At 41.8% G+C, this 25,014-nt stretch overlaps 1 protein-coding gene across 2 annotated transcripts; it reads right to left on the reverse strand.

Moving 5' to 3' along the window:
* Positions 1-10,777: 10,777 nt before the first annotated feature.
* LOC125309288 lies at positions 10,778-24,515 on the reverse strand. Of its 2 annotated transcripts, XM_048266093.1 has the most exons (8): positions 24,320-24,488; positions 23,822-24,042; positions 18,176-18,320; positions 17,828-17,941; positions 17,410-17,554; positions 13,913-14,061; positions 13,484-13,623; positions 10,778-11,589 (listed from the first exon to the last, which is right to left on the reverse strand). In XM_048266093.1, exons 3-8 carry the CDS (start codon positions 18,316-18,318, stop codon positions 11,402-11,404), a joined length of 879 nt encoding a protein of 292 aa, XP_048122050.1. In that variant the 5' UTR covers positions 18,319-18,320; positions 23,822-24,042; positions 24,320-24,488; the 3' UTR covers positions 10,778-11,401. The 2 variants fall into 2 exon arrangements, with proteins under 2 accessions (XP_048122050.1, XP_048122049.1); XM_048266092.1 differs by lacking the exon at positions 23,822-24,042 and having other exon boundaries at positions 24,320-24,515.
* Between the last annotated feature and the right edge of the window lie 499 nt (positions 24,516-25,014).

Here is a 25,014-nt window from a genome sequence, read left to right on the forward strand (position 1 = left end):
AAACAATTAGCATTTCTGTTGTGTGGCGCTCTCTGCGTGGGCCTTGCTACCTTTGCAAATGCTTTTTGTTTATTCTGGGTCGTCTCTGCTCCGCTCTTTCCAGCCATAAACATAGGACCATAAACAGAGCGATTAGCTCAAACCAGAATCGTGATAACAGCAGGCAGTTAAAAAAACATCCTGTGCACATTTAGGAAAACATGGCAGAGCTGACTACAGTGCTGTACTGCGTAAGTGTGTTTGGGTGGGTGTGAGTCAATGTTTGGGTATTTATTTTTATGTGGCATGGCATAAGGGTTTACATTTGTGTTCGACAAAACTGTGTGTGTTTGTTTGTGTGTGTGTGTGTGTGTGTGTGTGTGTGTGTATGTGTGTGTGTGAGATATGTTGCCATCCGTCATCATAACCCTGAGAGAATTTCATCATTCCAACTTAAGTCGTCGTTGAGAAAACTCCAGCAGTTTTAGTTCTGAGCACTTTTTTGGCGCATCCATCCTTGAGGCCCTTATATCTGCACTGATGCATGTGTCTGTTATGGACTATCAAGGTTAGAGTAACCTTGAGCTCTTTTCTCTGATGCTATGGCAACAAGGTGGACTGAATAAGGACTGAGTCAGGCAGAGTCTGATGTTTGACATCAATGTTAGCACAAGCTCTTCTCAGAAAAATTGTCTCTTCGACTCTCTTAGGTTTGGGGAAAAGCCACTGGCTGTTACTCAACTAACACATTAGCCAACATCTAGAGAGATTCCTGTCATTTTCAAGGAACATATCACTTTGACAGAAAGAGGTAGATTTTATGGTATAGGTCTGGCAGAAGTTAGTCAATGAAGCTATCACTTGTTAGCTAGTGTGTGTGTGTGTGTGTGTGTGTGTGTGTGTGTGTGTGTGTGTGTGTGTGTGTGTGTGTGTGTGTGTGTGCATATGCATAGACATGAAAGATCAAAAGTAGGCTTACAATGACAAGTAAATGCTTTATACTCTGCCTGCCATGCCTTACCTTAGTTTGTGCATGTTTACTTGGTGACTTCCTTCAATTAAGCCACTGTATGCAGCTCTCTTCAACAACAGACTAGCAACTTGATTAGTAATCATACCAATTACTACCTCCCCCTAATCAGAGGAGTAAATTAGACTTTCTCAGTTTGATTAACTCCCACAAGCTCCGTGTTGGTTTCCAAATGTCCTCAAAGACAGCTGAAGGTGGCAGCATCAATACTCTTCTGAGAAGAGGTTTAAACAGTGGCTCCTCTAATTAACCTTAGATACATAAGTAACTAATGATATTTTTAATTAAAGGGCTGTTTAGTGTGAAGTATCCCCACGTCTGGACCGCAACTCATTCTGTGCGTTAAACACATTACAGCTTGATACTGGGACTTTAAGGACTAATTAGTAATACAGAGCTTTGGGATTAATTAATTAGCTCAAATTAACATATCGGTAGCAAGTTGATTGGCTGCTTGTGAAAGCAAAGTAGAATTTTTTTTAACTGTTTGTGAATTTATTTATATATGTATTTTTTTTAAACTATCTTCATTCAGGAAGTCAATATTCTAAGCGCAAAGAGAGGGCCCCATTCAGATCAATTCAGCCTCTCAACTGATTCAGAGGCTCCTCTGCAGGGGTGTAGCACAAGATCCTGGGCCCTATGCATAGGCAGTCCTGATGGGCCCCACCTAAAATAAATATATATAAAATAATAATAATAATAATTGGACCACTGTACAAATGAGTCTGTAGGCCTAGATAATAACTAATAACTGTACTGCTTAACGTAGGTTAATAATCTGTGATGTGTGCATATGTCTACACACAATTCAAACTTCCTTTCCCAACATTCTCTACTTTACTGTGGTTTCTAAGGTTAAGTTTAAGCTACATGACATGACTACATGCATACTATGGTGTCTCACTGATCATTTGTCAATTTCTCTGGCCATAGTCTTGGATCCTCTGGCAAAATACTGTTCTGAATTGCTCTGCCTACTAGCTCCTCTTCTGTCATTTCCTCACTGTGCTCCCTGCTCTCTTCACCTGTATCCTCAATCACATTTTCTCTATCATCTTTCTCTACATGAAGGATACATTTGATATTTGTCTCTTATCCTAATTATAGCCTAATATGATAAAACACCCTCATGACTTAATAGCTAAACACTGTTTGCTTTCATTTTGAACTACATGCTGTAAGCTCACCTTATCTAGATGATGAGGTGTTGTTGCTACTCCACTCTCTGATGTGACAGTGTCTGAAACTGGAGGGCCATGTTTTTCACAATGTAAAGATCTGAACTATGTAAATAAGATATAGCTATAATGTTGACATGTAGCCTAAGCTCCCTATGACAATAATATTATACTACAGTATTAGCCCATTATTGGTAATCATATTGTATAGATATCATAGCCTATTCATTTAGGCTAGCCTACTATTTTAATAGTGTATTGTATGCAAACAGCCTTTACCTCGGATTACGTGTATACATTTGAAAGTGTTTTTTTTTTTTTGTTTGGGTTGTCTCAGTTCATTTTTACCACTAATGATTGCGGGGATATTCAAGCACTTAAGCACCATGGATTTCGTGCTCTAGTTTGTGCTCACCTTTCTTTGAAAACAACTGTTTCCCCTCATTTTGTTTTCCCTCATTCTCCTTTTCTTTCTTTTTTTGGTGGCCTGATTTAGCTTTCTTGGAGAGACATTTGTACAGCAGCACAGTTTAAACTCCACCACTAGCAGATGCTCAACTGAACTAATTTAAACAAAATGGGTGCAGATGGACTAAACCATTTTGGCACATTAGCAAAGGGTGGATGAGACCTTAAATAGTCTTCAAGTTAATCACCCAATGCACCAACTTTATATTTCATCTGACATTTATTATGAAATTTAATTAGGAAATTAAAATATCCAGGTAAAATAAAATATATTCCATACTTTTCAAGGGCCTTCTTACCATACCGTCATGGACGGATTATGAACTTTTGGGCCCCTGGGCCTAGATGTCTTAAGGGCCCCCTACTAATTGTCGTATATGTGGGAGGGGGGGTTTGGGGGTCCTCTCCCAGAATTGTTATAGATATCTTTACGCAAAAATGTTTATATTTCCACAGGACGAGACCACAGCATATTTTTCAGAAGAGCCGGTTGAGATCGATTTTAGGTGAAATCACAAAATCTGCATAAAATCATTCTCGCCATGGACAGATAAAGATCAGGAGGTGTTAAAAATAAATTATACTTTTTATGGAGGTAGTGCTTCTGGGGCTTAGTGAGAATGAGTGACAGACAGAGCAGTCATTGAAGTCTTGGGAGCATTATATCATCATTTTATCAAAGATATTCATAGAATTAGCATATTTTGGCCTATCATATCTTTAATATCCTGTTTTATATGAAGTAATAATAATATATACACAAAATGTACACCAGCAACAGAAGCTAATCCTGCAGTACTAATCCAACAGCACTAGACACAGAGACACTGCAATCCAACTGGTAGTTCAACAGGGTCATAGCGAAGGGGAAGAAGCTTGCCTTGCCCTGGCCTTGCTGGTGTGGGAGTGTGGAGTTACCTGTGACGACCTCCTAAAGGGAGAGGTCACACAGTCTATGGCATCCTTGATTGAATCTCTTACCATCTGCATGCAGTGTGTCTAGTAAGGTGAGAGTCCTCAGTAAGGCTTGGGAGCATGGTTCCAGTAATGCGTTGGAAGGCAGTTGCCATGTCACACTGAGATCCAGGTGCTACTAATGTTGTCAGTGCTACACAGATGCTATATCTGGACAAACAGAGCCACTTGCTCCAGTGTTGCCTCGGAGAGTGAAGATGCTATTGCACGCTTCTAATCAAAATGCTGGAGTGGAGGGCCAAGGAGAGATACAGTAACCAGAGATGTCGGTATACTGTAACACACTCTACCTCAGCCCCTCTGAAAAAAAGATGAAAACACTTAAAATTTGATGAGATTGAGAATGAATTCTGTGTTTGGATATATTAAGAGTGAGTGTGCAACACAGAAGAGTGACACACTCACTATTCTGTGTTGCACACTCACTCTTTCCTCTGTGTTGCACACTGACTCTTCTTGGTTGCAAACTCACTCTTCTGTGTTGCACACTCACTCTTTCCTCTGTGTTGCACACTCACTCTTTCCTCTGTGTTGCACACTCACTCTTCTGTGTTGCACACTCACTCTTCTGTGTTGCACACTCACTCTTCTGTGTTGCACACTCACTCTTCTGTGTTACACCATCAATCTTTTGTGTTTACAAACTCACTTTTTCCTCTGTGTTGCACACTTACTCTTCTGTGTTGCACACTCACTCTTCTGTGTTGCACACTCACTCTTCTTGGTTGCACACTTACTCTTCTGTGTTGCACACTCACTCTTCTGTGTAGCACACTCACTCTTCTGTGTTGCACACTCACTCTTCCCGGACTCATATCCTCTCTGCCCTTTATTCTCTTCCATCTTGCACTGCTCTTGATCTTCTGCTCTCACGGTCTGGTCTCCACACCTACAGCAGGGGGCGCCAGCACTACCTGCTATCAGATTGGGTCCCTCTCACTGCAGGCTCCAAGATGCCACTAACCAAGAGACTCCAAGAAACCATGAGGTGCCTCTCACACCATTTTTTGTTTTCTTTTTTGCATGGCAAATTGCCCAAACCTCACAGCAAAAAGGGAGAAATAATGAATTCAAATGAAGAAGGAAATAGCCTTGGCTGTCAGTGATGAAGCTTTGACAAAGAAAATGAAAAGCACTGTGCCTATCGATTCCCGAGTGGCTTTTTCTTCTCAAGTGTCAATGCAATCCTTTCAGGGAGCTTGTAAAGGCTGGTAGGCACGGAGCATGTTTTCTTTTTCTTTGTTGTCTTATTTGAGTAATGATACCTGCATTGACCGCGGTGTGGGCAGTCTTGCGTTAGAGATTAGACATTGTGGGGCTTTTTCTTTTTTACGAGGCACTGATTATGTCCTCTAGAGCTGAGCTCCAGCAAGTCACCTGTTTTACATCCTGTAATTCCACCATGTTATTTTGGTCCCAATCACTCTTTTCTCCATGGTCACTGAACACAATTTCAGTTCGGTCAAAGAACTTCCTCCATCTTCTTACTTAGATTCATGTGACTCATCTTCTTCTCCCTAGGGAGACATCCCAAAATGCCTCAAAAATCTCTGTGTCTCCGTACCATTGTCTGACAGGTAAGCCGTTCATCATCTCCTCTTGGCCTCTCTGTGATTGATTGCTTTCCTATGATAGGCAGCACTTGGTAATTGATTATCAGGCATGATGTAGAGAGAGAGATAAATAGCCTTCCTGAACTCAAGCTGTATCTGCTCAGTATTCAAGCCTATCACTGTCCTTTGCATGCAAGGCTGTATTGACCTGAAGTCGAATGGTCCCTCCCTTGGTTGCCACCACTTTTTCTGAAACATTCACATAGACTGTCTCAGGTTTCAGGTACTAATCACCTTACTGTTCTATCTCTTTATATTTCAGATGTACTGTACATGTACTGTATTTGATTATGAAATAACCAAATTATGACTGACAAGAAAACATGTCATTTACTGTCTAAGAGGGTTATTATCTCTCAGTTTGACCTGGCTGTATTCTCCCAATTTTAACTTCTCAAGAGTAAAGCAGAAATACGTTCTTTTGTATTACAAGTTGACCTTGTGATTGACTTACCTCCATCAGAAAAAGTTGCTGAAATTTCATTAAAATGTCATTAACATTTGAAATAGTTAGTAATTACCTGAAATGTAACTTCTAATGTTCTTTGATAGCCAGGTCAATTAGGCCAGCCAATTTACCATGAGCATACCGACAGAGGGGACATTTAAAGACAAGGAGCGAAAATCTTAACTCCTGCCTCCACCACCCCCAGTCTGTCAAATAATTGTTATAATAATTATACGAAGACATTTAATTGCAAAGACAGACTTGCATATGCCGCATTTCTCTGAGGGGGCAAGCCTTTGGAGAATTAAAAATCAATTATAAAATCCACCAAAAAAATCCCCCTTTTGTTCTTAGAAAAGAGGCCTGGACTCAGTCCCAGTCCCAGCCTTCGGTTCTGCCTCAGGAGCTCAAACATTTCAGCCCAACTGAAAGCTTGTCCAAGCCGTCTAATTATATAGCCAACTAGTGGAGTTCTGAACAGAAAGATCAACAACGCTATCAGCTGCCATTTGATGGCACTCTTCAGTCTGTGCTGGCCATGTTTCAATTCATATTGTTTATGACTGAGGCAGACAGACAGACAGACCCATAAACACTAACATACACACTCTATCTCTCTCTCTCACACACACACACACACACACACATACACTCACACACACACACACACACACACTCCAGGCTTCTGAGTAACATGTGTGCTGATGGAGCACACTTGATGCAAGCACTGAACTCCCTGTCCACTTCAAATGACATTACACAGGAAACATGTTGTTCTCCACACACCGATTACACAGATGCACTAAAAGCCTGATCTCAATGGTGCACTTTGACCAAGTCTATATTCCAGTGTGTATTCCGATGACCATTTGTGGAAATGGGTGCGCACATCCAAAACGTGTTTTTACAGGTGCCAGACAATATGTGTCAGAGAGAGAAGGAGATGGTCTGCACACAATATGTATATGGGCTCCAAGAAATATTTTATTTACTTAAAAACGTTTCGATCTGAACAGATCTTCATCAGATGACGTTGCCTTTTTAGAGTCCTGAGGCCTGATGAAGATCTGTTGAGACTGAAACATTGCATTTTAGAGTAAATAAAGTGTTTTCTGAAGCCAATATGTGTAGCCTGGGTGCCATTCCGAACTTAGTCCCGCCCACAACATTTGAGGTCGGGAAGTTCGGTCTGGCATTGCTCCATTGTGGTGGAAGTATGCTCGCCCTATATCGGGCGGACCAATCAAATCAGGCTTGACGATGGTGGACAGGTGAGCAACAGTGCCTGGTCTAAAAAATACTTGACACAGGCTTAGATTGTTGAAGAACGATTGACACACTTAATTCAGGATTCCATAACTTTTACTCAGGCACTTATAAAGGCATAAAGGCATTAGCCTACAGGCAACTTGGGTCAAGCTCGTCATTCACTCTAAATCATTCTGAATGTGCGCATGCGCAGTGCCCATTTAAAGTATTCAAACTGATGTCATTATGAATATTTGGTGAATAACATAACATAGACAAATGTTATACATAGATACTGTGTGTGTGCAACCCATGCTTTCGTATCTGGCTCCTTCAGCTCAGTCTTCCATTCAACACAGCCCCCAGCACTGTGGATAAAGCGATTTGCAAGACATGTTTGCATCTCTACCACTGAGCCCATGGAAGTGGCTTCCACCCCCCCCTGATCCACCGAACACAGTTGCTTTTTGCCTTGTGGAATTAATTAAAGTGGAACTATGCAGTTTTTTTTTAGCTTAATTTACCAAACTTCACAACTTCAGAGTCATTTGAATGGTTATATGACTTGAATGGTGGCCATCTCGCTTCCCCCTAGTGTCTGTGTGCGGAAAACCCAGCCTTGCAGCTTTGGTCTGGCGAGCCGTCGGCCTCAGAGTCAGAAAGTCTTGTGGTCTTGCGATGTAAGAAATTGCTTTACGGTTCTACACACATACACGCCAGGCATCGGCTAGAACAAGGTAGCGATTGAGTTTCTCAGACATTCCTCAAGGCAGAGCAGGCGAAAAAAAGCAGCAAGTGAACTAACCATTGTTGGAGGAACAGGGAAAGAGGAGACGGCAGACTGACTGAGCGGGAGTGTCGTAAAATATATACTCTGAAGCTGCAGGGGGCGCTCTGTAGAGAAAACTGCGAGCAAAAAGCGAGAAAACAGTGAAGAAATTGTCAAAACTGCATATAGGGTTTCCTTTACAGTTTTTTCTGAATGCTTAAACACATTTTTTGTAACTATGGCTTTTTTTGCAAAACTCTACACACAAATGGCAAAACCACTCACTGAGTTCATGAAAACTAAAAAGCACAAACACTGCTTTGCACTCAGTTTGCAATTTTGTAAACACACTTTGCACACAACTGTAGGCACAATGGCTATTATTTACACTATTTTGCCAACTCTCTGGCACACTTTCTCATGTGAAAACTGTTTTAGATAATTAGTTCACTTTGCAATCAGCCTAAGCACTATAAATAAGCCACAGGTAATGTACAATGGGTACGATGTAGTGAGCAGGAAGAGTGAGAAGAGAAAAAAAACAGACAAAAAAACAGTCTACATGTGGGGATATTGTCGTGTCAGGCCTGGATACGTCATTCCAGAATATATTTTTCCCGGTGCCTTGGACTAGGATATTGCATGTGATGTAGACAGAATTTTGAGAGAGACGACCCGATGTAGACTGATTTGTTTTGTCTCAGTGAAATGCTATTTTGTGCTTTGACTTGGAAAAACACACTTGTGTTTGTTTTGATGTGTGTAAATAAACACTAGTACTTGAAGTTGGGATCCCTGTATGTTTACAGAACTATGACAAAAGTATGACCTCAAACTGACATAATCTACCTTGTGCACAGAGAAAGCAAAAGCCAGATGTGTTTTTTTATTCATACCATCAGTGTGTTGTTGGCACATTGTGTGCTTACTATTGTGATGGCTTGTGTTTACTGTTAGATACGAAAACACCATTTTTGAGAAGAGTTAAGCAAGGTGTGTTAGCTTTTGCAAGAGAACTACAATGTTTTGCAAATTGGGTGAGAGGTTTAGCCATTTGTGTGTAGAGTTTTGCAAAAAAAGCCATAGTTACAAAAAATGTGCTAAGCAATCAGAAAAAATTGTAAGTTGTACTTCAGCTTAATTTATACGTATCTTTTCTGTGTCATTGTATATAAATACAAAATATAACAATAATATGCTGAAATACTTTAGCAAAGCAACATGGATACAAGGATACAAGGAAGTTTATTGTCACATGCATATAGTTACTGGAAGTGGGGGGTAAAAGTGCAGTAGAAGAGGGTTTAGTAGATTAAGTGGCAAGGGCTGCATAAGAAGGGTGGGGGAGGATTGGGATTGGGGGGGGCACCAACAAGGAGCACCCAAATAGTGTGCTGTGTATGTGGGGGGAGAGGGCAGTGTGCAATATGTGTGTTGGATAGCTTCCTCATGAGACAATGTGCTGTGCATTGGGGGGGCAAGGAAAAACTCCCTTACCAAGAAAGAAACCTTGGGCAGAAAAGGCAATCAAGGACATGGGTAGATAGATGGAGGAGAAATCAAAAATAATAAATAAAAAAGTTCTATGGAGATGTGCAAAAGTTGGAGAAAGTCAGGTGTGTGTGTGTGTGTGTGTGTGTGTGTGTGTGTGTGTGTGTGTGTGTGTGTGTGTGTGTTTTGACGTGTGATGAAATAAGAAAATAAATAAAAGGTCTGTAGCATAGGGAGAGGGATGTAAAAGTGCTAAAAGTCATGTAGGTGTGTGTGTCTGTGGAGGTGGGGGGGGGGTCATGAGTGCTGAGGAGTGAATGAGTGCAAAGTCAGTATAGTGTGAATTCAGAGTTGGGAAATGTTTGAGAGTGCTGAGGAGTGAATGTGTGCAAAGTCAGTATTGTGCGAGTTCAGAGTTCGGATGGCCTGGGGCTGAGTCTCTCAGTTCTGGCTTTGTGACTACATAGGCGTCTTCTTGATTTCAGCGGTAGGAATAATCCATTGTTAGGATGAGAAGAGTCCTTCAGAATCTTTTGGGCTCTTAGGAGTACTCTTCTGGAATAGATATCTTGTAGAGCAGGGAGTTGAGTTCTTATAGTACGTTCAGCTGAGCGCACTACTCTCCGCAGAGTACTACAATCTCTAACTGTGGAGTTCCCAAACCAGGTGATGATGCTACCAGTTAGAACACTCTCAACCGCTGAAGTCTAGAAGGCCTTCATGATGGATGTAGAAACTTTGAATTTCCTTAGCTGACGAAGGAAGTAGAGTCGTTGTCTGGACTTCTTCAGAACATATTGAGTGTTAACAGTTCATGTTAAGTCTTCAGTAATGTGGACACCAAGGTATTTAAAACTTGTGACTCTCTCTACAGGTTGCCCGCTGATCATTAGTGGGGTGTAACTGTAGTTCTGCTGCTTCCTTCCTTTATTCTAATATAAAGCGATACCTTCCATTAACATATGATAGTTAGCTGCTCACCTGATTATGTTCTTGAGCAAAACTGAACAAGAGCAGATCACTAGGCCTCTACACCTTGCAGTACAGCGAAAGACAAAATCTGTTCTTTTTGAAATTAGCTATTTTCTCTGTTACCGGAGTGGATAGCTGCTCTCTATTTGTTTCATTTATTTCCACATCCAACAACACTATGATTCTGTAGAGCTGTGTCTGTTTATTCTAGCATTCTCTGATGACAGCCATGAGATCAGTGAATTTACTCAAGACCATGTAAGTGCTGCCATCTGCTGGTTGTAGGCATAATTGTGAAGTACATAATTCAATTCTCTGACAAGTGGGTCGGTGAGACCCAGCGACCTCGATGTGTCATTGATTCAACAAGTCAGTTATGCACACAACACCATCTGTTGAGGCAACCTAGGTTCTGTTCAAAACTGTGGAAATGTGGGCTGGTTCACTAGATAGCACCACCAAGGTTCAAAGAATTCTGAACAAAACTGATTCAAGATCCAGTTCTATGTTGGTCGATCTCACTGCAGGAGTATTTTTTGAAAATGTGTGTTTGTGTAAATGAAGAATCTGTCCAATATTAAGAGGTCTACACATCAAAAATACTTCATTTAGGCTATGCATTTACTACACATTCAAAAACAATACAAAATTTACAAAGCAGGAAAAACAATAATAATAAAAAAAAACACTTTACATTCATTGCTATCTGAGAAACCTGTTCAGTCGATCAAAGATAATATGTAAAAGGATTCATCATGAACACCATGAAGGTTTGTCTGTACCATGCAAACTGAAATAATATCGTGAGATGAGGAAGAACTGATTCCAACACTGATGTCTGTTCTCTGATGTGTACCCAGTTCTCTGACCATCTGTGTGGTCACTTAGAAATGGAAGACGAATGAGCGGAACACGGCAGCTGTATGAATCTCTTCACCTCATCGTCGGGGTCATTGTCATGGTCACAGGGTTCTAACTGGGGGTTTGTGATTTGGCATTAATATGCCACAATGTAATTGCCCAAATGTATTTCAGTAGCATCTTCTTCACTTTCATTTTGAGCTTCTCAAAAAGGAACACAAGTAAGCAAAAGTATCCCATCTATCCAATGGGAAACCGCTACAGAGATTTACAGCCTGGCACTGACCTCATATTACCCAAGATAAGTACCACAGGGTCACAATTACACATCTCCCCTTTGTGTAATCACACATAATCACTGAACTCTTAGGCCTTTTGAACCTTTTGAACCCCCTGCATACCCAGCATGTCTACTGACTGGCTCACTGATGGGCAGTACTCTGGCCTGGACAAGGCGAGTTTGAGAGTAGAATCCGAGGACTGAAGTCTGGAGTCACAGCAGTGTCTGCACAACATGATGCAGTTCATCACTGTCGCCACCAGCATTAGGAATCCTGGAGGGAGATTATACCCAATAATTATGATTAACTATACACCAAAAACATTCAAAAATGTGATCACAGTAAGTTGAGGCCATGCATACATTACATCTAATACAGTAGAACTTCATATTTTTTTCTTTATAATACTTACAACTACTATTTTAACTTAAACTAACGCGTTGAGTTAAAATTGTTTATTTTTGTCTCTCATCAATCTACACTCGATTCTTGAAATGTTGCTTCAGTATACTTTCCATTTCTCTTGATCATCGCACCAATTCAATTAAAAAAAAAAAAAAAACAATTTATTTGTAAGGGACAGTGTGCAATTAAAACATAAATGTAACCATTTGATGCATTGCACCAGAGTTAGCCTTGGGCTAATTTACATCTCCCGGCCCTCTCTCGGCCCTCTCTCGGCCCTCTCCCGGCCCTCTCCCGGCCCTCTCTCGGCCCTCTCCCGGCCCTCTCTCGGCCCTCTTGGGCTAATTTACATCTGTGGTCCCACAGGAAACACAAATATAAATACAACATTTTAAAAACAAAACATCGCTCAATAAGTAAAAAAAAAACATGTAGCAAATATCAATAAGTTACATTTGTTACACAGGTACACATACAGTATACGCACACAACTCAACAGCCCCCATTCACACATGCACACACGCACACACACACACACACACACACACACACACACACACACACGTGTGATTAACTAACATTGTGTGTGCACTGTTGAGAGATTTTTAAGTATTTTTTTTAGATTAGTTTTAAAGCTACTGAACAAGCCACAGCATTTTATAGTGTCTGGGATGGTATTCCATTGGGTAATGGCATTGAGAGAGAAAGCCGCCTGTCCAAAGGCTGAAGAACGAAAGGGTACAGTGCAATTGTGTATGGAAGCTATTCTAGTTGACCTTGCAGAGTCAGCGGCACGGTAGGAGACAAATTGGCGCAGACAGGTAGGGGCCAAGCCTTTTAAATTTTTGTAACCTATGCACAGATTTGAAAATACTCTAAAAGTTCAAAGGTAAGTAGATTGTGTTTGAGTAGTATTTCACAATGATGATACCTTAATGGCTTTTTGTCAAATACTTTCAGAGCCTGTTTGTACAAAGATTCTAATGGCCTAATTGTTGTTGGACTGGCCTGCCCCCAACTGATTGGGCATGATCTGAAAGGGAAACCTCTGTCTACATAAGGTCTCACTGCTGAGAATGCATATCAAAGAAATAAACGTGCCCTGAGGTCTAAGGAACGGCCTGCAGAGTTCAAAGACAGGATTGTGTCAAGGCACAGATCTGGGACTACAGAATAATTCTGCTGCATTGAAGAGCACAAAGGCTTCCATAGCTCTTAAAATAAAAATTTTTTTTGGAACAACCAGGACATTCCCTAAAGCTGATTGCCTGGCCAAACTGAACAATAAGAAAAGAAGGGCCATGAGAGATTCTGGAAACTTCCAGAAGGGCAACCATCACTGCCACACTCCACTGTTCAGGACTTCATAGCAGAGTGGCCAGATAGAGGCAGAGGAAAGACTGCTTGGGCTTTGCAAAGAAGGACCAAAAATGCTGTCTGGGACTGGATCCTCAGAGAAACAAGGCTCTCTGCTCTAATGAACTAAGCTCATGAACTGGCCTCAATTCTAAGCATCACGTCTGGAGGAAACCGGGCAACGCTCATCCTACTACCTAATCATTTTCATTTTAAAATTAAATATATATATATATTTAAAAAAGCTTCAGAACACCTATTTAATTTTGTGGTTATGGGTTTTTGAGTGTAGATTAATGAGGGGTGAAATTAATTTAAACTATTTTAGCATAAGGCTGCAACAGGCGATCTGAATATTTCCTGAATGCACTGTATCAACTCTTTTCAATTTAAATATGCATCTTACCACAGTAAACGGTGCTGGGTGCCATGTCCAGCAATACGTATCCTTTGGTAAACATTGCTCCCAGTCCCACGATTAAGATTGGGTACACCGTGAAAGTGTAGTGGATATAATTCATGAACACAAAGGTCTCAAGGATAAACCTGAAGAAAGTACAGGGGGTGTTTCATTTCAAGGTAGGCTTTATCCGGCACTATACAGTCTATGGTACAAGTAAACACCTGTATGTATGAATCGAATACTGTGTATATTCAACGTTTGGATTCCAAATTGAAAAACGTTAATGCTACAATGACATTTTACAGTGGAATCACACTTAGATGAATGGCATGATACTCAAAACAGTGATGAAAAGGATTTGATCAGGACCTTCATATAGCCACCCACCCACACACACACACACACACACACACACACACACACAGTCTTTACCATAGAAGCATGGCCAGGAAGAGTAGGGTGAGTACCACACAGCTGACGATTGGATCTTGCAGGCCAACGGTGTACTTCAGGACGACACCCAGATTAATCAGAGTATCAATTAAGCTCCACCAAGCTGACAGGGCCAAGCTGTTTTGTGTCTGCAATACAGAAAACACAGAGAGAGAGAAAGAGAGAGAGAGAGAGAGAGAGAGAGAGAGAGGGAGGGAGAGAGAGGGAGGGAGGGAGTCATTTCAGGTTACAACATGACCCCAAGTAGTGTGTGAGGGCTTTCAATATAGCCATTGGTTTGCCTTTTCAGCAGCCTCAGCAGCTGTTACAACTCCTTTCAGTGACTGTGGCTGAGTTTGCTACAATCAGGGGCGTAGCCAGGATTATTTTATGGGGGGGCCAGCTGGGTCCAGGGGGGGGGTGGCACTTGGGAATCAAAACTACTATTTGAAAACTACTCAAAAAGTTTTGAAGATTAGGATAGCCTATTTTAATAATGACAATAAATTGTGCAAAGCCAACACTGATACACAGGTCAGTTTGTTGGCCACTCCAACATATTTTCCATAAATAGGTCAATGCCAATAAAAAATATTATGATAATGCACCTTACTTAATCAGTTTTATTCAAATTATGTTAACTCAAAGAACAATAATAAATACTACAAAATTGTATGTATATATTTGATCTCATACTGATGGCCAAACTATAGTTCTTTCTGATATCCACTCCAAGTACTTGGCTGTAAGTAACATGGCTCTGAATTAAGAAATTAACCCTTAGAACCCTAGACTGTTTTAAGGGCTTTTTCACTACCTTAGAAACATTTATCCTGGTCAATGTAAGTGCCATACACACATGCTATATATTGTTTTTTAACAGAGTCTAGGCTACCCAGATCTGCCACTATTTCATGTATTAATACTTGCATTGATTTCATTTTGATTTTTAAATCATAAAAATACAAATAGTGTATTATAAAAATTCTTATATTTTGACATGTATCTCACCACTGCAAGCTGGCACATGTTTGCATAGGGCAGACTGTTCTGAATCTGGCAATATCATTGCCATGGTGGAGGGATTCTCTGGGGCTGAGCAAATGTGAAAAATATGTGGTGTGTGCCTTATGGAAATAAATGCCATTTTTTTTTTATTCAGCCCTATGGCTACTCTATTTTTGGCCATTCTCACTACCTTTAGTTATAAGCAGTTATCCTGGTCATTATAAGTGCCATTGACACAGCAATGAAAAAAGCCCTTTCTGCGCTCCATATCTGTGACACGAACTGATCTGACCTGACTGAACCCGAGTTTGCATGTTCTGTGTGTACACTCATGATGATTCTAAAACAACTTTTTACTGCATTGTCATGAACAAAGTGAAGGCAAAAAGGTGTTTCTTTGTCGAATAAATTGGGATGCAATGTGAGTCTCGAATTGGATGCCATGCAGGAATTTGCTAGGATCTCAAAACCGGATTATGAACATACTTTGCCATAGAGAAACACATGATAGCGTTGGATTATGAACATGCTTTGCCACCACAACACACAAAAACGTGGGGTAGGCCTAAGTCGAGCTATATGAAGTTATTATTTTGATGTCATTTCGTCTGTTTTATAACCCAGACGGATGCACTTGGTATCAAATGGTAGCTCTGTGTCTCCTCTTTCACCATGCGTGCCATATCTATCCGACCACGGGTTCGTGAGTAGGGCCTAATTCAAACGAGAGTAATGGGTGTGCAGCGTTGGTTTTTGTACATTATTTTATTTTGCAGTCACGTTGTCTGTTTTTATAGCCCAGAAGGAACGATATACGTGGTACCAATAGATAGCCCTGTGTCTCCTCTTTCTTCTGAAATGCTTGCCATATCTATGCGATCACGGGTTCGCGAGTAATTCAAACGAGAGTAATGGGTGCGCAGGTGAACTGTAAATATTTAAATTTTATTTAATTACATGATATTTATTTTTATTTTCATACTTGATCGCACAGACAAGTGTTTAGTCTCGTTGGAAAGCCCCGTTTCTGCTCTGTCACGCAATTAAGAGCAGAAGCAGACTGCGATGAACAGTTTCGGAGCAATGTAACAAAGAATTCAGGCAAAGCAGCCTGCCTCTGCCTGACCAGCTATGGCAAGAACCACACGCAGTCAGCAAATTATGTATTTATAAAGTAGCCTAGGCTAGGCCCTATTATCCTACCTGGAGCCATCTGGAGATATGTGCCTAATATGCTTGCATTTCACCCGAATTGTATCGAAATATTCTTGTAACAGCGTTCCCGTGGGCATCCGATTCTTTTTGATCAGCCCCACACATCAATGTCAGAGCCTAGGCTACCTAACAAGGACAGCCCAATGCAGCTCACTTGGCTATGATTCGTGACACATTCTAACATCTTATTAGCATTAATGTTCCAACTCATCAACTCACCTGTTACTGAGGTTAAGTAGTAGGCTAGCCTAGTCTACTGTCAAGTGTTTTTAACAGATGACTTGAATTGTCCCGCTGCTTCTGCTGCTGCACTAGGCTTACTCATGATGTGATCAGAACCGTAGGCTACACTTCCTGACTGGGCCAATGGTCGTAGATAGAGTGAAGTAATTGGTTCAGTCCCTGCTTTGCAAAGTGTTGTCGAAAACGGCAACGATTCTTTTTTTTTTTTACTTTTCACTGAACGGAGCTGGGGGGGCCAGCAGGGTGGCCAAGCTTTGACCAGTGGTGGCCGTGGCCCCCTGGCCACCACGTAGCTCCGCCCCTGGCCTACAAAGCCTAACACCACTGGTCTTGTGTGTACTTGCCAGCCGTGTTCCCTAACTTCTGCTACCAGTTTTGCATAGGCTAAGCAAAGCAAAGGCTTCCTCCATCAGATCTTTAAAGGGAATAGTTAGCTTGATAAAGTAAACAATGCACTGACTCTACCACACTCTAAATGCAACGTCATGTCTGGTCTCAAAGCAATCATAACAATACACTGTGGAACTTGCTATATCCTTCTCTTATCCACCAGGAGTGTTTGGTCCTGTGCTAAGCCCCATCTTCCTATATTGCTTGTATTTGCTGGATGGCTACTTTTCTGTCCCTCTCGCATAAACAAATATTCTACATCCCTGTCACTTGCCGGCAAAGAATAAACCTCAACTCTGTTGTTCTCAAGCAAACACATCAGTGATTTTAAAACCTGATTATCTCTAGGTGGAGCGACTCTGGTTAAGATTAGTTTTACAACCATGACAACGTTAGACTTCTGCAAGTTTTATCAGCGAGTAATATTGAAGGCAGAGATTGATAAGTTTGATTGAGTGTAATGCTCTGTGCTGTTGAGGTGCTCATGAGGACCCAGGTTCGAATCCGACCTGCGGTCATTTCCCAATCCCACCCCATCTCTCTCTCTCCCTCCTGTCAAAACTTCACTGTCAAATAAAACACAAAAATATATAATATATATTACTAATAGATGAAACTGGATGTGGCTGCTGGATACATACTGCGTAGTAGGTGAACCAGGCAAGCTTTGAGGAGGTGGTATGGAGCCACGGTCTGTAACGCTGCAAGTTGTTGTAAGAAACAGACAGCATGTAAAAGCCTAGCATGGGTGGGAACATCCTCAGGCAGAGGGCTTGCAGAAACTCTCTGTGGAATACATAATTATGAATGAATACATTATTAATTGATGAGAGAAGAATGAATCACAAGAAGCATCATTACGGTAACTTGTTTAAACTAACCAATTCAATTTAACTCATAGGTGAAGAAGGGAACAGAAAGATGTGTGAATGGAACGGCTAAGACCAGTATGTTCAGTATGTTCAGCTTTCAGTGCAGAGAGAAGAGCTGGATTTAGCATTCTGCTTTTTTGGTACATAGTCAAGTGATGGGAAAGGAAACCAATGAACTCAGGCTTACCCTCGATCCCAAAGAAAGAGTCCACCTATGTGTGTGACACAGATCACAGGCCAAGTCAAATAGAACCGGGGAGGGTGGACCTCAGGGTTGCAGCAAACTGGGCCAAAGTCATTACTGGAATGAAATCACATTGCAGTATATCAAAACACTTTTCCTCTGTTCGAATCAGGCAATGGCTACGCTCAAAATATTTCTCATGCTAGCGTTTTTATTTGTTTGGGAACCCAGTGTCAACACAATACTTTTGATGATGAGCATATTTTTTTTTTTCAATAATTTAAAGTGAGTTAAGGTAAGATTAATTGTTTGCTACAAATATAATCATAAATATTTTTTGAATACACAAACCTTTTGAGGACCAGGAAAAGAGACAAATAGAGAACAACCATGCTGAAGATTGGAATGGCAATGTCCATGTAGCCTGCCCATCTGTCCATGCTAACCTCAATGGGAAAGGCATTGGACATATTCTCTTTAGTGGTCTCAAACATACCTAAAACAAACAACACAGAATAGAGACCATTGACTCCTCAAATACCTCTCTGAGCAAGACGAAAATAACCTCAGCAAATATTTACAATGTGCAATGTACAAAGGTATTTTGCAATATTGTGCATCTGGCATCTTGTAGTGTGATGTATTTGGCAGTTGACAGTTTCCTGGTTCACCTCTGGCAGAGAGTTCCCAAAGGGCATTCTGGGTATCAGGGCTGGTGTAGTTTTAGCAATAGCACTAAGCCACCAAACATATAAATCTTACAAATGTGATGGAGCATGTTAAAGCAACACAATGTAATTCCTTAAAATAGTGGCCACAAACTTATTTTGATGCCACACTGATTTACAATCGAGAAAGGATTCTCATTGCCAATGCGAGCCCCGAATGTCTCGTATATCGCGTTTGGCATTTTTTGATGAATTGAGTACCCCCTTAAATGGGTACCCAGTGTGTTGCAAACTGATGAAATGGGGAAATCCCTGAAACAAATGCCCATGATAATTGCAAGGGCTTTTCAAAGATCCTTCAGCTTTGTGAATTGTTTTAGATAATAATTATATTGTATTGGTTTATTTCAAGTCTTGATTATTTATTTTCCTCCTCCATTGTTTTGATGATCTGATGGACTACACTATGTGCTGAAACAGGTCTGGGGAGTAAAACATGTATTGAACCTCCCATCTCCCTTTAGAGAAAATTAAACCATACTTAAACTTTGTATTCTTCTTCATTTGTTTGCTAATGTAATTTTTAAAACAACTTACAGATGTGCCAGTGTTGTTCTCTGATCACTATTTAGCATTTTATACCACATATTCGCTCAAGCATACCAGGTCTGATGCACTCAGTGAGACCTGATCAGAATATTAGGCTTTGATGCCTGACACAATATGATGCGATCTGGGAAAACCCTTCACATGGTGCAATTTTATTTTATGATTCTGATACCATCCTAGCAACATCCAAGATTCTGGGAGGATGGTATCCAAGATTTTGCTAGGGTACAGTGTCCAGAATGTTGGTAGGATGGTATCAAAATCTTAACTTGATGACATTTCACCAGAGAGGGCAGGGATGGATTACTGCACAGGCCTACCGGGCCCAGGCCCAGGGGCCCAAGGGGTCAGGGGGCCCTGAAGCCCAAGCCTTTGCATAGAATCATTGCCTCCATATCAACAAATCAGGATGTAGGCTATGAATCTGATTGAATTTAGTATTGGCCATCCCCAAAATGCACCAGAATACAGGAAATCACATCAAACAAATTAAACATTTTCTGGGGGAGGACCCCCAAACCTCCCCTCCCACATATACGAAAAATTTGGGGGGCCCTTAATACATCTGGGCCCAGGGGCCTGAAAGTTCATAATCCGCCCATGAGAGAGGGTTGAAACGGAGTAAAAATCAAGAATTTTTAAGTCCACCATGTGAAAGGTTTTCCTAGATCGCATCACACATTTACTAACATCTGTCACGGATCTGCCGGGCTCCTCCTCCTTGTTGCTCTTTTCCTGTCTTGCGTCTCCTCTACAGGTGGGCCAAGCACAGGTGTGGCGCGACGCGTGTGATTACTTCCTGGATCTTGGGCTTTAAGAACTCTCCAGACCGGGTTGTGGAGGCCACCGCTTATCCTCCTCTCCTGCACCATTTTGGCTATTTGTTTCTTTACGCACGACACCTTAATTCTCATATCGCATACACTTTTATTTCCCAACCTATCATTTACACTGACTTTACTTAACCTACGTTGTTAATCCTTTAACTTAAATAAATACATATTTTTATAGGACAAAATCCGTGTGGTCTTCTCTGGTTACATAGCCTAGTAGGCAGAATGTAACAGATTGGGTGCTCTCGTCCGGGATATGAAACGATATTGGTAAATATGCATTTTTTCTTTAATGCTTATTACTGCGTTTTGTATAGCCTAGGCGTTGGAAATTGTTAAAACACTTAAAATATATTAGATCCATGTTGTTCAGTTGCGTCTGATTTGGAAAGCGCTGTATACCGAGCCTGCAAAGATCCGATACAAGTTCATTCTTTAAATGCGTGGCTTTGAATCATTGGGAAGACGCATGTGGATTAGTTTAAAGTTAATTGTTTTCGGAAGTTTTGTTAGGTTCGTTGTTGGTGCGTGAGACGGGGAAGAATTTGTTAACGAGTGCCCGGCTGTTGATTGAGCCAGGTCGAAGAATCTGCGGTGGGCCATTGTTTGGTAAGTGAGGGCCTGCGCTGCGTACAAGATTTGAGTTTATTGATAACGTTTTGGATAACTACTCCACGACGGTGCCCTCTGCCCAGGATTGCACAAAAACAATAAACTAAAATAACAAACAAGCCATAAAGGCTTGGCGAGCACTCACAAAGCTCCGATAATTACGTTTTTATCAGAGCTTTGGGAGTGCTCGCCAAGCCTTTATGGCTTGTCCTGGGCAGAGGGCACCGTCGTGGAGGGCTACTTTAACGGCACATAGTCGGGGAAGTATAGGCGCCGCTGATATTGTGTAATAAAGAGCTCTGTCCTCGGGGTTTGCATGAAGGGGATCTGTTTTGCTGGGCAGCTCCTTTTGTCTCGTCTTGATGCGCAGTGTTGTGACCACACTTAAATTAGAAAATGTGAGCTCGTTTATCGTTTGTATTTGATGTCTGTAGGTTGTAGAACTCATTTGTATGGCTAGTTTGGAGGATTTTTTCTCAGCTCCATCTGTTGAGGTTTTGAATAGTTTAAAGAAGGATCAGTTGCGTCAAGTTTGCGAACATTATAATTTTGACTTGGGTTTACCCAGAACAGCGAAGTTGGCCCAGATAAGATCAGTTCAGGCAGAATTGGTTATTAGGAATATTCTTACATCACCAGCATCTCTAATCATGGAGGAGTTAGAGTTAGGAGAAGCAACGTCGACACCTCTTTCGACAGAGTTTTCCAAAATGTCACTTATTTTTGAGCAACAAAAAGTGCGTAGGGACCGTTCGTTATTTATAAACGGGGCCACCGGAGGAAAATAGGGGAGGGTCATGTCTTTTTATTCTTTGTTGAGGGGAGGGTTACCTAACTTTTTTTTATCTAGGAGGGGGGGGGTCACCCATCTTTTGTATTAGGCTAATAAAAACAGCAAAACATCAAAGTGGCTTGTTTTCTGTCGCCATATAACGTTCTCTTTCGTTCCATAGCTCTGTCAACATTGAACAATGAAAATAAGGGAGATTTCCCGGGTTTCTGACGCAAAATACGGAAAATGTCAACATCCGTCCCCATTAACGTTGGAAGGGTTGGAACAACAAAGTAGCCTTCTTTATTCACGCCTAACAGCCTATATCCATTTGGTCAACTTTATCCAGCCATAAAAAAACTAAATTTAACTTTGGTTTACTTGTAGTTTACTGTGTAGCCTATCCTAACTTTAAACAGTGTGCATGCTTATAAAGCATACTACATGGCTACTTTCCTTTTATCACAGACGGCTTAGTTTCATTGGTGGGTAGTTCTGTCCAGGTGCCAGTTAAAATACTTAGGGACACAGGGGCTTCTGAGTCTTTTATCCTGGAGGCTGTCTTGCCTTTCTCTACTAGCTCTAGCACGGGGAACAATGTCTTGGTGCGGGGGATTGGATTGCAGGTTGTCTCTGTTCCATTGCACAGGATCAATCTGCAGTCTGATTTGGTGCAGGGGGAAGTAACCATAGTCCGCCCTTCTTTGCCTGTAGAGGGTGTTCATCTCCTTTTGGGCAACAACCTAGCCGGAGAGCCTGTCTGGCGTGATATACCGCCCCCTGTTGTTGTTAATAATTCTCCCTCTATTTCAGCTGACAGTGATGTTAGCCATCAGAATTTGTCTGTCTTTACAGCTTGTGCAGTGACACGGGCTATGAGCCGTGCCTCTAATGATGACCATGACTGGTGAGTTAAAGTCTGTTGTTTTGCCTAATCTACCTCTCTCTCTGTCTCATAATGATTTTGTTTCAGCTCAAAAGGAAGATGCAACATTTAAAAGATCTGTTCGTTGGGGTTTTACCACCGTTGCGCAGTGCAGCAAGGGGGTATTTTGTTCAGGAGGGGTTGTTGATCCGGAAGTGGTCTTCCCACACTGACGAGGGGGTTGAGGACCCAGTGTTTCAAGTGGTAGTGCCAGTTAAATTTAGAGAATTGGTTCTACAGACAGCTCATGGGGATGTAGCTGGGCACTTGGGTGTAAGAAAGACCTATGACCGTCTTATGAAGTACTTCTATTGGCCTCGCCTAAAGAAGGATGTGGCAGGCTTCATTAAGACGCGTCATGTATGCCAGTTAACGGGGAAACCTAATCAGGTGTTAAAGCCAGCTCCACTTTACCCTATTCCAGCTATAGGGAAACCATTTGAGCATTTGTTAATTGACTGTGTGGGACCATTGCCACCATCTAACTCAGGGTGTGGTTACATTCTGAAGGTGATGTGTCAGTCTACCCGATACCCTGCTGCCTACGCATTGCGTACCATCTCCACTGGATCGGTGGTGAAAGCCCTTTCCCAGTTTATTTCTGTCTTTGGTAGCCCTCACACCATACAGAGTGATGGAGGCTCTAACCTTACATCACGCATGTTCAGGGAGGTGCTTGAGCAGATGCGTATGAAACATCAGCGTAATAGAGCTCATCACGCCCAGAGCCAAGGTGCTCTGGAGCGTTTTCATGATCTATTGAAGTCGCTTCTCAGGGTTTATTGTGTTGAGCTTGATGGAGACTGGGAGGAAGGGCTCCCGTGGCTAATGTTGGCTGCACGAGAAGTAACCCAAGAGAGCATGGGATTCTCTCCTAATGATTTGGTCTTTGGCCATAGGGTTTGTGGGGCTCTAGCACTTTCGCAGGGGCAGCTGAAGTGTCCTGAGTCTCCGGTTAAGTTTTTGGACTATCTTAATGGTTTTCGACGTAGGTTGTTTCTAGCTGGGGAGATGGCGTCCGACAACCTGACTAGAACTCAACAGAAAATAAAGTGTGTGACCGTCGGGCTGAGCCAAGGGTGTTCAGTTCGGGTGATCATGTTCTGGCATTACTGCCGATAGCCAATTCCCCTTTCCTTGCCAAATATACAGGACCCCATACGGTGATTCGGCAGGTGTCCGACCTGAATTATTTGCTTTCTACACCAAATCGTAGGCGTGCCACCCAGCTATGTCCCATACATCTTTTGAAGCCCTATTACAGCACGTCTTCAGTCTCTGGGGCAGCAGAGACTGATGACCTGATTGCGCCTGTTTCTTTTGCCGCAGCTGTCGAGACTCCTAGTGCCTCTCCCTACATGGTGGCAGCAAGTAGTGGTGAGGATGTGGTAGGTCCTGATGACTGTGCTGCAGCCTCGTTTGAGGAACTCTGGGAAACGGATGGCGTTGGATACTTTGCTTGGGCATTTTCCAGATCGGGCATCAGAAATAAAGGCTTTATTTTTTACAGCCATACCATTTACAGATACAACACATTCAGGGTGTGGACAATGTCCTGGCTTACGCTTTGTCCCGCACCCTGGGTAGGTTGGAGTGAGTGTGTTTGTCTGGTCCTGTCTTTCTCTACTCCTGTTTCTCCACTCTCTTCTTCTGCCTGGTCTCCTTAAACATAGCTTTCCAGGTACCGGGATTTGCTGGAGCCTTTGGTGTGAAGGAGGGTGGCTGGAGCTGCTAGAGGGTAGAGGGGCTGTGGACAAGAGTTTTTCCATCCAGCTCATGTATATGGGCTGTCAACACCCCTAGACCAAAGTTAAGGGCTCACTTTTAGAATTATTGGAAATTATAAAAAAAAAAAAAAAAAAAAAAAAAAAGTGTCATTTTTGGGTGTGGGGTTTTTGAAGGCTTGAGAGCAATTCACAAGTAAAGCCTCAGTCGCATAATACGGTGATACATAGCGGTTAGTTGCCCGTTGGAATTATTCTGAGGCGGTTATTTCGCCTGTAATCGCTGAATTGCATAACATTGCATGGTCTCTTTCTTGAGAGTTCCTCCAAGACGACATTTGCAGTGACTCACCTGGAGGGCTTGGTCCGTGGGCCCAGGAGATGAAGCCCAAAGATGCCGTGAAGCTGAGTATGGCTAGGCAGACACACGCCAAGTGCTCAAGGACCTGTCGCCCTTCTTTTGTGCCGAACCACATGTCGTATCCTGTCTCCATTTCAGCTGGTGGTGGATTCTTCTCTGCAAACTCATACATCCCACAAGAATATATACACCTGAACCTGTAGACTTTGACCGTTGCACCCGATGTGTTTTATAGGTCACAAATCTGTAAATGATTGCTTGATCGGTAAGTGAGATAGAGGAAGAGAGAGAAATGGAGAGAGATTAGTCTTTTTACCGTGTGTGTGTGTGTGTGTGTGTGTGTGTGTACACACACTTGTCTGTATTCCTGTTAAAATATTCTGATGAAACATGAGGCACAGAATTTGATTTAATTGTTTAGAGTTCAGAATTTGTTTAATTTGGTTTAATTATAACTTCTGCTTACCATACCTACATCAGTTCATTAGATTAGATTCAACTTTATTGCCATTGTGCAGAGTACAAGTACAGAGACAACGAATTGCAGTTCATAGTGTAATTACACTATGTAGCCTAACAAATGCAGTTCATAGTGTAATTACACTATGTAGCCTAACAAATGCAGTTCATGCATCATACATCATAATGAAAATGTTCCAAATAAGATGAATTCATACAACAAATCT

Source organism: Alosa alosa, chromosome 16, assembly GCF_017589495.1.
Source record: "Alosa alosa isolate M-15738 ecotype Scorff River chromosome 16, AALO_Geno_1.1, whole genome shotgun sequence".
NCBI lineage: Eukaryota > Metazoa > Chordata > Actinopteri > Clupeiformes > Clupeidae > Alosa > Alosa alosa.

Excerpts from the sequence above, each read along its gene's own strand:
- LOC125309288 (XM_048266092.1), bottom strand. The coding sequence starts at position 24,500 with ATGTATGAGTTTGCAGAGAAGAATCCACCACCAGCTGAAATGGAGACA. Across the intron at positions 17,942-18,175 it reads CTTTTCCTGGTCCTCAAAAG|TAATGACTTTGGCCCAGTTT; the intron begins GTTTGTGTATTC and ends ATTTCATTCCAG. Across the intron at positions 11,590-13,483 it reads ACCCAGCACCGTTTACTGTG|GATTCCTAATGCTGGTGGCG; the intron begins GTAAGATGCATA and ends ATCTCCCTCCAG.